General features: G+C 46.3%; 1 protein-coding gene across 1 annotated transcript in view; it reads right to left on the reverse strand.

The window, feature by feature from the left end:
* LOC106612907 (protein phosphatase 1L) overlaps nt 1–14,297 on the reverse strand; it is a 51,550-nt gene that overhangs the window by 3,527 nt on the left and 33,726 nt on the right. The window contains exons 2-3 of the mRNA XM_014214565.2: nt 7,688–7,886; nt 112–273 (exon numbers count right to left, since the gene is read on the reverse strand). Coding sequence (XP_014070040.1) covers nt 112–273; nt 7,688–7,886 — 361 coding nt within the window. The remainder of the gene's footprint in view (nt 1–111; nt 274–7,687; nt 7,887–14,297) is intronic.

Genomic DNA, 14,297 nt, shown 5'->3' on the forward strand with positions numbered 1-14,297 from the left:
ACAGCTGAACCAGGGATAGTTGTGTAGTTTCATCTATAATGTTTAGGATCAGGGCTAGTGGTGGAGAGAACTGATTCTAAACCAGTTATTAAGGCATGTTCTTTTGCTTACCAGCTTTCTTGATCCTCTTGCGTTCTTTGAGCTGGTAGGGCTTGTGATCATGTGACAGGGCGATGGCGTTGCCATCTTTGTCACAGAGCACTCCACGCGAGTCGCCAACGTTCGCCACCGTCAACTCTTTATCAGACAGCAGGGCCACCAGACATGTGGTACCTGAGAGAGGCAGGATAGAAGAGGAGGAAAATAGGAAAGAGGGAGGAGAGAAAGAGAAAATACATCCATGTTAGTCTAGAATTGAACTTGAACATCCTATTGTCAAAGACACACTATAGCACACTATAGACACACTAACCTCATTCCAACCAGGTGAGGGAAGTTCCTCTAATCAGTGACCTTACTTCAACAAACAAAGTATAAGGGAGGAGCGAAAACCCACAGACACTCGGCCCTCCGTGGAATGAGTTTGACACGTGATCTATATAGTGTCTGCTTGTCCTCTTCGGGTTGTTTTCTTCTCCCTTTCCCTTCTTTGTTTGGTTTCCCAGTCTCTGGGCTGAGACTGAAGCCCATTGTCTGAGATCCAAGGCCCTGCAGTGAGAACAGACCAGTCTGTTTGACCATCTGTCTGTTTGCACACCACACAACTCAGAACAGGACAGAGGGGGGGGGACGTCTGACTGGACCACCCCAAGGAGGAGAGAGGCTTTGGGAATGGCAGGGAGAGTGAGTGAGGGGAGGTCCATTTCATTGAATGAACTGAACCTGCCTTTAGTTTCAACCTTGCGCCTACATTGCATGTCCACATTTATGATTGTGATTTTCCATTGTAGGAATTGGGTTATACTCTGCGGTTTCAGGGCTTAGTGAGGAAATTAAACAGGTCCAGCTCCCTGGTGATGTGTTTTTTCATTCACTTCAATCATTTAGAGGCAAAGATGCACAGAGCCGCCTGAAGCTGACCAAGAAATAATGTGGGAAGAAGGAAAAATGGGGTGAGAGATGCAGAGAGAGAGATGGTGAATAAAAGGGGAAGGAGAGAGGAAGTGAGAGGAAAATTAGATTACTTCTCAGCCGGACATTGATTTTATTATTCCCATGTATAGCTTTGAGTGAGGGAAAAATGACAAAACAAACGGAGAAACCTGATCGAGAGAGGAAACAAGAAGGGTAGGTGGGAGACAAAAAGTTAGCTATTTTATCTTTTCATCTCTGTGTGTGTCTAATCCTCTCCTGCTCCGGTCTACAGCTGGCACCTCTGTCCCATGCCGTCCAGCTAATTATTTTTATCGGGTTCCCGTGGTGATGGAGAAAATGGGCTGCACTGCCCTGCAAGCGCACCCTTCCCCAATTAGCTTCACGAGCCGCACAGACACACACCTACCCTTCTCCATTAAAACCATCATCCTAGCACACACATACCACTCTCTGATTAGCTAAACTTTACCCTGTGCACATCCACAACTCCAATTAAAACCTAGCACATCTACACAGACTGACTTCTACAAATTAGCCTAGCATACCTTTGCTAGTTCACTTCTTCAATTAGCCAAGGATACCTACACAGGTTGACTTCTCCAATTAGCCTAGCATATCTGCGCTAGTTCACATCTTCAATTAACCTAAAAAACCTAGGCTAGCTCTCTTCTTCAATTAGTTAGGCTCTACCATGTTCCAATCTCTTTTTGCTGAGCATTAGTCATGGCCTGGGCACGTCAACTTCTCCAATTAGCCTACTTTAGTGTGTGTCCATGACATTGTCTACCCGCTTACATTTTTTTAAAATAATCTACTACTCAGTCCAAAAGAAATGGCTTCCCCATACATGCTCTGAGGCTGCATTTATTGTAGCTGGGGATTTTAACAAGGCTAATCTGTCGGGCTGTATAACCGCCTGGTACGGCAACTGCTTCGCCCACAACCGCAAGGCTCTCCAGAGGGTAGTGAGGTCTGCACAACGCATCACCGGTGGCAAACTACCTGCCCTCCAGGACACCTACATCACCCGATGTCACAGGAAGGCCAAAAAGATCATCAAGGACAACAACCACCCGAGCCACTGCCTGTTCACCCTGCTATCATCCAGAAGGCGAGGTCAGTACAGGTGCATCAAAGCTGGGACCGAGAGACTGAAAAACAGCTTCTATCTCAAGGCCATCAGACTGTTAAACAGCCATCACTAACATTGAGTGGCTGCTGCCAACATACTGACTCAAATCTCTAGCCACTTTAATAATAAAAATTGGATGTAATACATTTATCACTAGTCACTTTAAACAATGCCACTTTGATGTTTACATATCCTACATTACTCATCTCATATGTATATACTGTACTCTATACCATCTACTGCATCCTGCCTATGCCATTCGGCCATCGCTCATCCATATATTTATATGTACATATTCTTATTCATTCCTTTACACTTGTGTGTATAAGGTAGGTGTTGTGAAATTGTTAGATTACTTGTTAGATATTACTGCATGGTCGGAACTAGAAGCACAAGCATTTCGCTACACTCGCATTAACATCTGCTAACCATGTGTATGTGACCAATAACATTTGATTTGATTTGTGCTCTAGCTGGTCTAGGTATCAGCTTTTCCCTACTAAACCCAGGTCCCGACTATAAAAGAATAGTTGTCCTCTAGAACATACCAGGCCAAAGAAAGGTTCAATAATGTATTAAAAGACTATTCAAACAGATTTATCTCTTGGCCATTTCATCAGAGGCCTCTCACTCACTTCTCTTTTCCCTTCTATTCTTCCCAGATAAAACAATGGATGGATGGATGGATGGATGAAGGGATGAGAGGAGAGGGATAAATCTGATATGAGGTTGTCCTGGGGACTCTCTGCTCGTCCTGATTATAACAAAAGCTCAGAGCTCCAGTCCCCAAATTATGTACCCGCTAAATCAGATACAAGGACAACAATCAAAAACAATTACCAGTCCAACTCACCCTCCCCCCCAAGACTCAGGGAGGTAGTTTAGCAGAAAACTCAGAGCCAAATCAATACGTCTGACTAATGCTTTGAAACACAAAAGCAGTTTTTTTTTAATGTCGTGTAGCTTTACGGTAAGATTATCTTTGGGCTCAATCTTAATCCTTACTGTCATCCAAACAAAGGGGGGAGTGAAATATGGGAGGATAATGAACAGAATGGGCCTAGGAGGGGACGGTTGTAACCTGTCTGGGAATCAACAGGTCACGTTGCTTTGGAGGGACGGAGGGGTGGGAAAGAGGGAGGGATGTGAGAGAAGAAGGCAGATTGGACTGGATCAGTGGACAGGCTAGTTTACTCTTTTCCACTAGACTTGGAGGTTGAAGCAGATCACACAATAGAGATTTATATCAGCAGCTGGGGTTGCTCCGGAGAGTAGGAGGTCAAAGGAAGACGAGTGGTCCCGTGTAGCTCAGTTGGTAGAGCACGGCGCTTGCAATGCCAAGGTTGTGGGTTCATTTCCCACGGGGGACCAGTATGAAAATGCACACACTACTGTAAGTTGCTCTGGATAAGAGCGTTTGATAAATTACTAAAATCTAAATGAGTGTAGAGGTAGTGCCTTCGCTAAGTGGGCACGTCGCAGGAGGAGTAACCTTGCCTGGGAGTACCTTAAAAAGTCAACTGCCGCCCCCAGACCGGGAGTTAACTTATGGTCTCGGGTTCAACACCGGTCCATTCTACTTTTACAATCAGGGTGTCAAATGACCTCCGGTAGAATGTGACTGACAGCTTGAATGGCCCTTTTATACCAGACACTCATGTAAATTACACACTCATCTGAGTCATGTGAGGTTCTGTGCTGTGAATAAACTACTATAGTGTTCTGTACACTCTACAAGATACACTCCATCGCTCTCTCCCTTCCTCACTCTCCACCTCATAATAAGTTAACATGCAAGGAATTACACTGAACAAAAATATAAAACACAACATATAAAGTGTCCTTCCCATGTTTCATGAGCTGAAATAAAAGATTACAGAAATGTTTCATACACACAAAAAGCTTTTCTCAAATGTCGTGCACAAATTTGTTTACATCCCTGTTAGTGAGCATTTCTCCTTTGCCAAGATAATCCATCCACCTGACAGGTGTGGCATATCAAGAAGCCAATTTAACAGCATGGTCTGTTTCCAGAGAATTGAATGTTCATTTCTCTACCATAAGCTGCCTCCAACGTTGTTTTAGAGAATATGGCAGTATGTCCAACCGGCCTCACAACCGCGGACCATGTATATATCATCATGTGGGCGAGTGGTTTGCCAACATTGTGACAAACCCATGGTGGCGGTAGGGTTATGGTATGGGCAGGCATAAGCTACGGACAATGAACACAATCGCATTTTAGTAAATGCCAATTTGAATGCACAGAGACACTGGGATGATATCCTGAGGCCCAATGTGTGGCCCATTTGTTTTAAGGTATCTGTGACCAACAGATGCATATTTGTATTCCAAGTCATGTAAAAATCTTTGAAATTGTTGCATGTTGTGTTTATATTTTTGTATATTTGCGTTTATATTTTTGTTATGTAAATATTCCGTAGACACCCTCCGTCTCGATGTCTTACTAGTTTGTTCTCTTCCTCTCTCTCGGACTCTCCCTCTTTCTCCACCTCCCACTCTGAACATTAAGTTAGAATGTCAGGATCGGGAATACGTGGAGAGGCAGAGACATTCCGTGTGCTGCATTCCTGAAATCGCAGTGTGAAGCGAGTCTTTACCGCCAGCTTATCATGAATATTTTAGCTCTCTTTTCTCTTCCCTACATTCTGAATAAACCATCAGTGCATCTGTGGTGACAACTTCTCTCCACCTCGCTCTCCCCCCCACGCTTTCTCTCCCGCAAGGCTTTCCCTCCCACTGCTCTTTGGTCCTGTAGGTGCTAGATGAGTGTGGGTGGAGGTGAAGACGGATGGAGCTCCATCTCTCTCTCCTTCCCTCCCTAGGAGTTCAGGACTACACCCTTCCCCTTTCAGTATCACCTTCTGTCATCTCTTTATCATATCACTGTCTCATCCCTATTTTTGTCCCTTGGCTTCACCCTCTTCTCTCTCTTTCTCCCCCACCCTCACATCTTTTTCTCTCCTTTCCATACACTGGCCCTTTGTCGCTCTGTCCAGCCTTTTGTTCTCTTTTTGTCCTCTTTCCCTTTATTATGTAACTATACCCTCTCACCCTATACACAGTGCCTTCAGAGATATTCGCACCCCTTGACTTTTCCACATTTTGTTGTTTCAGCCTGAATTTAAATTGATACATTTGCGATTTTTTGGGTCCCTGTCCTACACACACACACACACACACACACACACACACACACACACACACAAAATACCCCATAATGTCAATGTGGAATTATGTTTTTAGACATTTTTACAAATGATAAAAAAAGGAAAAGCTGAAATGTCTCAAATCAATAAGTATTCAACCCCTTTATGGTAAGCCTAAATAAGTTCAGGAATACAAATTTGTTTAATAAGTTGCATGGACTTTTTGAATGACTACTTCATCGCTGTACCCCACACATACAGATAATTGCAAGGTCCCTCAGTCAAGCAGTGAATTTTAAACAGACTCAACCACAAAGACCAGGGAGGCTTTCCAATTCTTTGCAAAGAAGGGCACATATTGGTAGATTGGTGTAAAACATTTTTTTTAATAACAAAATAAGACATTGAATATCCCGTTGAGCATGGTGAAGTTATTAATTGCACTTTGGATGTTGTATCAACACACCCAGTCACTACAAACTCAGTTGCAGGTGAGGAAGGAAAACCACTCAGAAATTTCACCATGAGGGCAATGGTGACTTTAAAACAGTTAGAGTTGAATGGCTGTGATAGGAGAAAACTGAGGATGGATCAACAACATTGTTGTTACTCTGCAATACTAACCTAAATAACAGAGTGAAAAGAAGGAAGCCTGTACAGAATAAAAATATTCCAAAACATGCATCCTGTTGGTAATAAGACACTAAAGTAAAACTGCAAAAAATGTGGTAAAGCAATTAACATTGTATTCAAGAAAAAAAGTTGTTTGGGGCAAATCCAATACAACACATTCCTGAGTACCACTCTCCATATTTTCAAGCATAGTGGTGGCTGCATCATGTTATGGGTATGCTTGTAATCGCTAAGGACTGGGGAGTTTTTCAGGATATAAAATTAACAGAATAGAGCTTAGCACAAGCAAAATCTTAGAGGAAAACCTGGTTGCCTGCTTTCCACCAGACACTGGGAGATGAATTCACCTTTCAGCAGGACAATAACCTAAAACACAAGGCACAATAACCTAAAACACAAGGCCATATCTACACTGGAGTTTCTTACCAAGAAGACAGTGAATGTTCCTGAGTGGCCGAGTTACAGTTTTGACTTAAATCTACTAGGAAATCTATGGCAAGACCTGAAAATGGTTGTCTAGCAATGATCAACAACCAATGACACAGCTTGAAGGATTTTTAAAGAATAAATGGGCAAATATTGCACAATCCAGGTGTAGAAAGCTCTTAGAGACTTACCTGGAAAGACTCACAGCTGTAATCGCTGCCAATGTGCTTATACAATGTATAGTTTCAGGGTTGTGACTACTTATGTAAATTATATATTTTCCTCTTTCATTTCTAATAAATTTGCAATAAAAAAAAATGTTTTCACTTTGTCATTATGGGGTATTGTGTGTAGATGGGTGAGAAAAAACATCAATTGAATCCATTTTGAATTCAGGCTGTAACAAAATATAGAATAAGTCAAGGGTATTTGAATACTTTCTGAAGGCCCTGTATCTGTCAAGCCACCCTGAGGAGAGACAGCGTGGGCACTCTCTCTCTCCCTCTTTTCTCTTTGGAATCAGAAGAGATAATTGCTACATGTCTGATGAAGATAAAGCTGTATTTTAATAGCTGAATAAGCAGCATGGCCGGAGCCTGAGCCCACTGTAAACGACCGTGAACAACTCAGAAATACTATGCAAGCAGACATTTAGGGGTCCTACAAAAACAACAAGAGTAGGAATGGGAAAACCCATGTGAGAAAACATTGCACTAGTAATGGGCTCCTTCCTTAGAAGAGTCCAAGAGAAATCCATGGCGGCACCTACCCTACCCCACCCATGTACACAAAACAAACTAAGGCATACACTTACGTGCACGCACATGCACGCACACACGAGCACCCTTGAACCACAGCTATTTATACAGGCTTCATTTCCGCTAGCTCTCAATGTCACATAAACACCATAGCTATTTTAACAAACTCTCTGCCCTGTCCCCAAACATACCATAGCCGTAATTTGTGAATTTTTTCACAGCCTACGTGTTAGACAACACTGTTAAAGCATGCAGAAATGAGTGCAATCAATCCAAAACAAAGAATTGCGGTCACTGTAGAACACATTTCTCAAGACTGACGCATCCAACTAAAAGTTAAGTTAGCTCTACATATTCTAGCCTATTCATTCTATTTGTGTGCGAAATTTGTGTGAAATAATTAAAATAATTCCCTTGAATGGTTAAGTTCAGGATTAAGGTATAAACTGTTGCTAGATTAGTGGCTAGGGGCAGCTGTCTGCCCACAGAGGTGTGGCTGTGACCTTTAACCCCTGGCTGCCCTGCACTCTGACCTGCTTCGTTGTAGACGGCTGACAGCTTGTCCAACATGTCCCTGTCCAGAGCCAGGATCTGCTGCTCCAGAATGGAGGGATAGGACAGACCATCGCTGCGCTCCTTTTCATCCTTCTCTTTCTCCTTCTCTCGGTCGTAGCTCAGGAGCTGCTGACGCAACGCCTCCGACAGATGGGCCTTGGCAAAGTCAGCCGCCGCCTGGGAGGAAGAGGAGGGAGGGGAGAGAGGGCTACAGTGAGCTGGCTATACTGAAGTCAGAGTTATGTATGGTGTAAACTGTAAGAAATTGTAAGCCAAGAGATGTTCACAGCTCTGCCTCGCCGCACAGCAGCAAACTTTTTGTGTGACTACAGTGCAGGCGGGCGCACGCACGCACGCACGCACACACACACACACACACACACACACACACTTGGGGGAGAAGACTGAGGCTACAGTAGCGGTGACCTGGCTGTCCTTCGTTCCTTGCTGAAACCCAGATAAAGCAGGAGATAAATAGCCAGAGATGAGGGGGAGAAACTACACCACTAGCCAAACACGCTTCCCCTCCCTCCGCCGTCCTGTGGAATACAGCTGAGCAAGAGAAACTCAACCCTCCCCTATCCATTTCAGCCAGGCGATAACGGCACTGCACACCCTTTTACGGACAAATATGCAACGCTTCCCGGCAAAAAGATTGGCTCGTTTCTCTACTCCTTTCCTGAATCATGGCCAGAGAGAGAGAGAGATTCAAGCCAAGCCGAGCTGAGCCAAAACCAAAAGAGAAAGATAGCAGTGTAAAACTAATGAGGGTTTTTGGCCTGTTATATTGCCTCACCATGTTTCCATCCACTAGCCTTGTTTCAGCCATGTTGTGGCCTGGCTGATTATCAGGGGGCTTGGAGTTGTATACAAGGTCAAGGGCCGCAGACAGTGCCTGAGCTTGTGCCTTATCATTCTGAAACCTTCTCTGCCAAACAATTCAACTCACTTCACATTCTCTTTGACTCTCCCTCACCATATCTCTCTCCGACTCTCTCCCTCACCATATCTCTCTCCCTCACCATATCTCTCTCCCTCACCATATCTCTCTCCGACTCGCTCCCTCACCATATCTCTCTCCCTCACCATATCTCTCTCCCTCACCATATCTCTCTCCCTCACCATATCTCTCTCCGACTCTCTCCCTCACCATATCTCTCTCCGACTCTCTCCCTCACCATCTCTCTCTCCGACTCTCTCCCTCACCATCTCTCTCTCCGACTCTCCCTCACCATCTCTCTCTCCGACTCTCCCTCACCATCTCTCTCTCCGACTCTCCCTCACCATCTCTCTCTCCGACTCACTCCCTCACCATCTCTCTCTCCGACTCTCTCCCTCACCATCTCTCTCTCCGACTCTCCCTCACCATCTCTCTCTCCGACTCTCCCTCACCATCTCTCTCCGACTCACTCCCTCACCATCTCTCTCTCCGACTCTCTCCCTCACCGACTCTCTCCCTCACCGACTCTCTCCCTCACCATCTCTCTCCGACTCTCTCCCTCACCATCTCTCTCTCCGACTCTCCCTCACCATCTCTCTCTCCGACTCTCCCTCACCATCTCTCTCTCCGACTCTCCCTCACCATCTCTCTCTCCGACTCTCCGACTCTCCCTCACCATCTCTCTCTCCGACTCACTCCCTCACCATCTCTCTCTCCGACTCACTCCCTCACCATCTCTCTCTCCGACTCTCCCTCACCATCTCTCTCTCCGACTCTCCCTCACCATATCTCTCTCCCTCACCATATCTCTCTCCCTCACCATATCTCTCTCCCTCACCATATCTCTCTCCGACTCTCTCCCTCACCATATCTCTCTCCCTCACCATATCTCTCTCCCTCACCATATCTCTCTCCCTCACCATATCTCTCTCCCTCACCATATCTCTCTCCGACTCTCTCCCTCACCATATCTCTCTCCGACTCTCTCCCTCACCATCTCTCTCTCCGACTCTCTCCCTCACCATCTCTCTCTCCGACTCTCCCTCACCATCTCTCTCTCCGACTCTCCCTCACCATCTCTCTCTCCGACTCACTCCCTCACCATCTCTCTCTCCGACTCACTCCCTCACCATCTCTCTCTCCGACTCTCTCCCTCACCATCTCTCTCTCCGACTCTCCCTCACCATCTCTCTCTCCGACTCTCCCTCACCATCTCTCTCCGACTCACTCCCTCACCATCTCTCTCTCCGACTCTCTCCCTCACCGACTCTCTCCCTCACCATCTCTCTCCGACTCTCTCCCTCACCATATCTCTCTCCGACTCTCTCCCTCACCATATCTCTCTCTCCGACTCTCTCCCTCACCATCTCTCTCTCTCCGACTCTCTCCCTCACCATATCGCTCTCCGACTCTCTCCCTCACCATATCGCTCTCCGACTCTCCCTCACCATATCTCTCTCCGACTCTCCCTCACCATATCTCTCTCCGACTCTCCCTCACCATCTCTCTCTCCGACTCTCTCCCTCACCATCTCTCTCTCCGACTCTCTCCCTCACCATCTCTCTCTCCGACTCTCTCCCTCACCATCTCTCTCTCCGACTCTCTCCCTCACCATCTCTCTCTCCGACTCTCTCCCTCACCATCTCTCTCTCCGACTCTCTCCCTCACCATCTCTCTCTCCGACTCTCTCCCTCACCATCTCTCTCTCCGACTCTCCCTCACCATCTCTCTCTCCGACTCTCCCTCACCATCTCTCTCTCCGACTCTCCCTCACCATCTCTCTCTCCGACTCTCCCTCACCATATCTCTCTCCGACTCTCCCTCACCATCTCTCTCCGACTCACTCCCTCACCATCTCTCTCTCCGACTCACTCCCTCACCATCTCTCTCTCCGACTCACTCCCTCACCATCTCTCTCTCCGACTCTCCCTCACCATCTCTCTCTCCGACTCTCCCTCACCATCTCTCTCTCCGACTCTCCCTCACCATCTCTCTCCGACTCACTCCCTCACCATCTCTCTCTCCGACTCTCTCCCTCACCGACTCTCTCCCTCACCATATCTCTCTCCGACTCTCTCCCTCACCATATCTCTCTCTCCGACTCTCTCCCTCACCATATCGCTCTCCGACTCTCCCTCACCATATCGCTCTCCGACTCTCCCTCACCATATCTCTCTCCCTCACCATCTCTCTCTCCGACTCTCTCCCTCACCATATCTCTCTCCGACTCTCTCCCTCTGAGTGTCCCTTGCTCTCAGTGTCTGACCCCTTCCCCTTTGTCTGCTGTTCCCACAACCCCTCAGTCCTCTGTGTTCTCTTTGGTGCAGAGGCCTACGGGTGGAATATCCGTCTAGGCCTCTTTCTCTGGCCTTTCTCGGAGCTGCATGGGGACGTATCTTACGTAGTCTCAGACATTCCTTCCCTCCTGTGGTTACCATAGTGACCGCAGGGATCATAAACAGAGGTCAGAGAGAGAAAGATAAGTCTTTCTGGAGGAACTACATGGGACAGTAATGACCACATTAATAGCTGCTTTGGAACATTGTTATTGTGACTTACGAGGCCTGTCTGGGTTGACAATGGCGATTCATCCTTTCAGACATCCCAAGAGCAGCTGTGTGTGTGTATATGAGTGAGTGAACACAGCCATTAAAGTTTGGATAAGCAAACAAACAAAGAAACAACACAGGGATATGTCTTAATTATCCTGTTAAGTAACAGAGTGGATGATCAGACACCTGTTAAGAGCTCAGCCTCTGATCCCTGCTCTACTCTGACCTGTCCTACTCCCACTACACACTGATCAACACCACATGTAGTACACTACTTTAGACCTACTGGGATGTCAACGTGTCTACGATTACCCAGATATGATCAGACGCCTGAGAGGAGAAAGTAGGGTGGTGGGGAAACAGATGAAGGGGCAGCAGTCACCGTTTGGACAGACAGAGAGTGTGTGTGTGTGTGTGTGTGTGTGTGTGTGTGTGAGAGAGAGACTTATCTGGGCTGTGTTATTTGCTGTGTCCAGTGATGGAGAGCGGAACGGAGGACTGTGGAGAGAGAAGAATAAAGGGATGACAGAAGTATGGAGTGCGGGATGATGGAGGGATGCTAAAGGAGTGTGTGTGAGAGAGATCAGAGTTATCAGAGCGGTGTTATCTGCTGTGTGGGCACGCACGACCCCAGCAGCCACGCACGACCCCAGCAGCCACGCACGACCCCAGCATTCACGCACGACCCCAGCAGCCACGCACGACCCCAGCAGCCGACAGTTCTGCTGATGCAGGGACATCTTAATCATTACCGTGTGTGTGCTGACTGGAGGGTTTCAATAGCCACAAACTACATCATTCTACCACACCGTCCGATGGCAGTTGGGTTTCAGACTACGTATTCTCAATTATGCTTAACAAGCTTTAGTTCCTAATTTACTGCCTAACTATTTAGTTCCTAACTTTATGTATTCTTAATTATTTAGTTCCTAACATTCTACATGTCTGTCAGTTAGAATGACATCACTCACCTTGAAAATAAATGTATACGAAAAACTTGGAAGTCATTAACACAATTGAAAAATCTAATGTTTAATTATTGAAATAGCATGTTCGACCGAGAAAAAAACTATTGGTACAATTTAAGGCCATGTGGCAAACAATAATGCAGGCACTAGGGATGGGGGTGTGAGCATGCGGGTCTGGGCAGAGGAGATGTAGTTGTTTGTGTGCGTATGTATACGTTTGTTTTTGGAATGTAAAAAAAATATCATTTTTTTGAAAGACGCCGTGGATGGCAGTAGCAGAAGGCTCACCAGCCTATCCTAATGAGCAAAATGACCATGTACTGGGAGTTGGCCTTGAGACGATGCTTCACCAAGGCAACAACAAAGCAGCAGATCATAGGAGAGAGGCGTCTTTCAGCAAAGAGATGGAAAGGCAGCAAGCATGCTCTCCTGATGAGACGCACACATTTATCACTTCACACAGGGGAGTATGCCTTGTAGCTTTGTTCTACAAGGAGATTCCCCCTCCCTACACACATGAACACACACAGCTCCCCTTATATAACCAAACACTCTGAAGACCTTCTCTCCCCCCAACTGCACACTTTCCAAATCCCCTCTGCCCCCCATACCATCACCATATTCCTTGCCCAATCCAAATGCATAACCCATCCACCCTCATCCAATGATAACAGCCAGATCTCTTTACCATAGACATCCATCAGACAGTGAGGTTATTAGATCCAGGGAGAGTTATGTACTGTACGTCTCTTCAGGCTGACTGAGGGAGGAAGAGAGAGGGGGACTGAACAGAATGACCGCAAGGGAGAGGACTGAACAGCTTCTCTACTGCCAGGTTTAATGATGGATAAGGAAGGGGGAAAGTTATTTTTTCATAAGGAGGGGAGTGGGTCTGTCTGATTTTAAGTGCTGTTTCTCCAACAGAGTGAGAAAGGGAGAGGGGGGTCAGTTAACTAGCATAACTGAAGTACACCATTAAAATACATTCTCCATTTGTACAAAGAGAGGACAAGAGAGAGCGGGAAGTAGAGGGAGCGAGAGGAGTACAGAGCGAGAGGACGGCAGTGGATTAGCTTTGCTGAAGTACATCATTAAAAAATACTCTCCATTTGTACAAAGAGAGAGAGACAGAGAGCGAGATATTCAGATATCAGTAAGAGTCAAAGGCCTGGCTGACAATGAGGATAGAATGCTACAGAGGAAGAGTCTGTGGCCATCTTTGATTGAACACAGAGATGTGGGGGGATACTCGTCTCAGCTCACCTCTTAGCTACCCAGTGCCAACGTTGTCCAACATGAAGGAGTGGAACACAGAAAGGCAGCTGTACTTTGTTGTAAACTACTGTCAAACTTACAGTGCATTCGGAAAGTATCCAGACACCTTGACTTTTCCCACACTCCGTTACAGCCTTATTCTAAAATGGATAAAAATGGTATTTTCCCCTCAATCTACACACAATACCCCATAATGACAATGCAAAAACTATTTAAAATGTTTGCAAATTTATTAATCACACTTACATAAATATTTAGACCCTTTACTCAGTACCTTGTTGAAGCCTCTTTGGCAGCGATTACAGCCTCAAGACTTCTTGGGTATGACCCTACAAGCTTGGCACACTTGTATTTGGGGAATTACTCCCATTCTTCTCTGCAGATCCTCTCAAGCTCGGTCAGGTTGGAGCGGGAGCATTGCTGCACAGCTATTTTCAGGTCTGTCCAGAGATGTTCGATCGGGTTCACGTCCAGGCTCTGGCTGGGCCACTTAAGGACATTCAGAGACTTGTCCCGAAGCCACTCCTGCGTTGTCTTGGCTGTGTGCTTAGGGTCATTGTCCTGTTGGAAGGTGAACCTTCATCCCAGTCTGAGGTCCTGAGCGCTCTGGAACAGGTTTTCATCAAGGATCTCTCTGTACTTTGCTCCGGTTATCTTTCCCTCAATCCTGACTAGTCTCCCAGTCCCTGCCGCTGAAAAACATCCCCACAGCATGATGCTGCCACCACCATGCCATGGTACCACCGTAAGGATGGTGCCAGGTTTCCTCCAGACATGACATTTGGCATTCAGACCAAAGAGTACAATCTTGGTTTCATCAGACCAGAGAATTTTGTTTCCCATGGTCTGAGAG

The sequence above is a fragment of the Salmo salar genome, chromosome ssa09 (genome assembly GCF_905237065.1).
Source record: "Salmo salar chromosome ssa09, Ssal_v3.1, whole genome shotgun sequence".
Classification (NCBI taxonomy): Eukaryota; Metazoa; Chordata; class Actinopteri; order Salmoniformes; family Salmonidae; genus Salmo; species Salmo salar.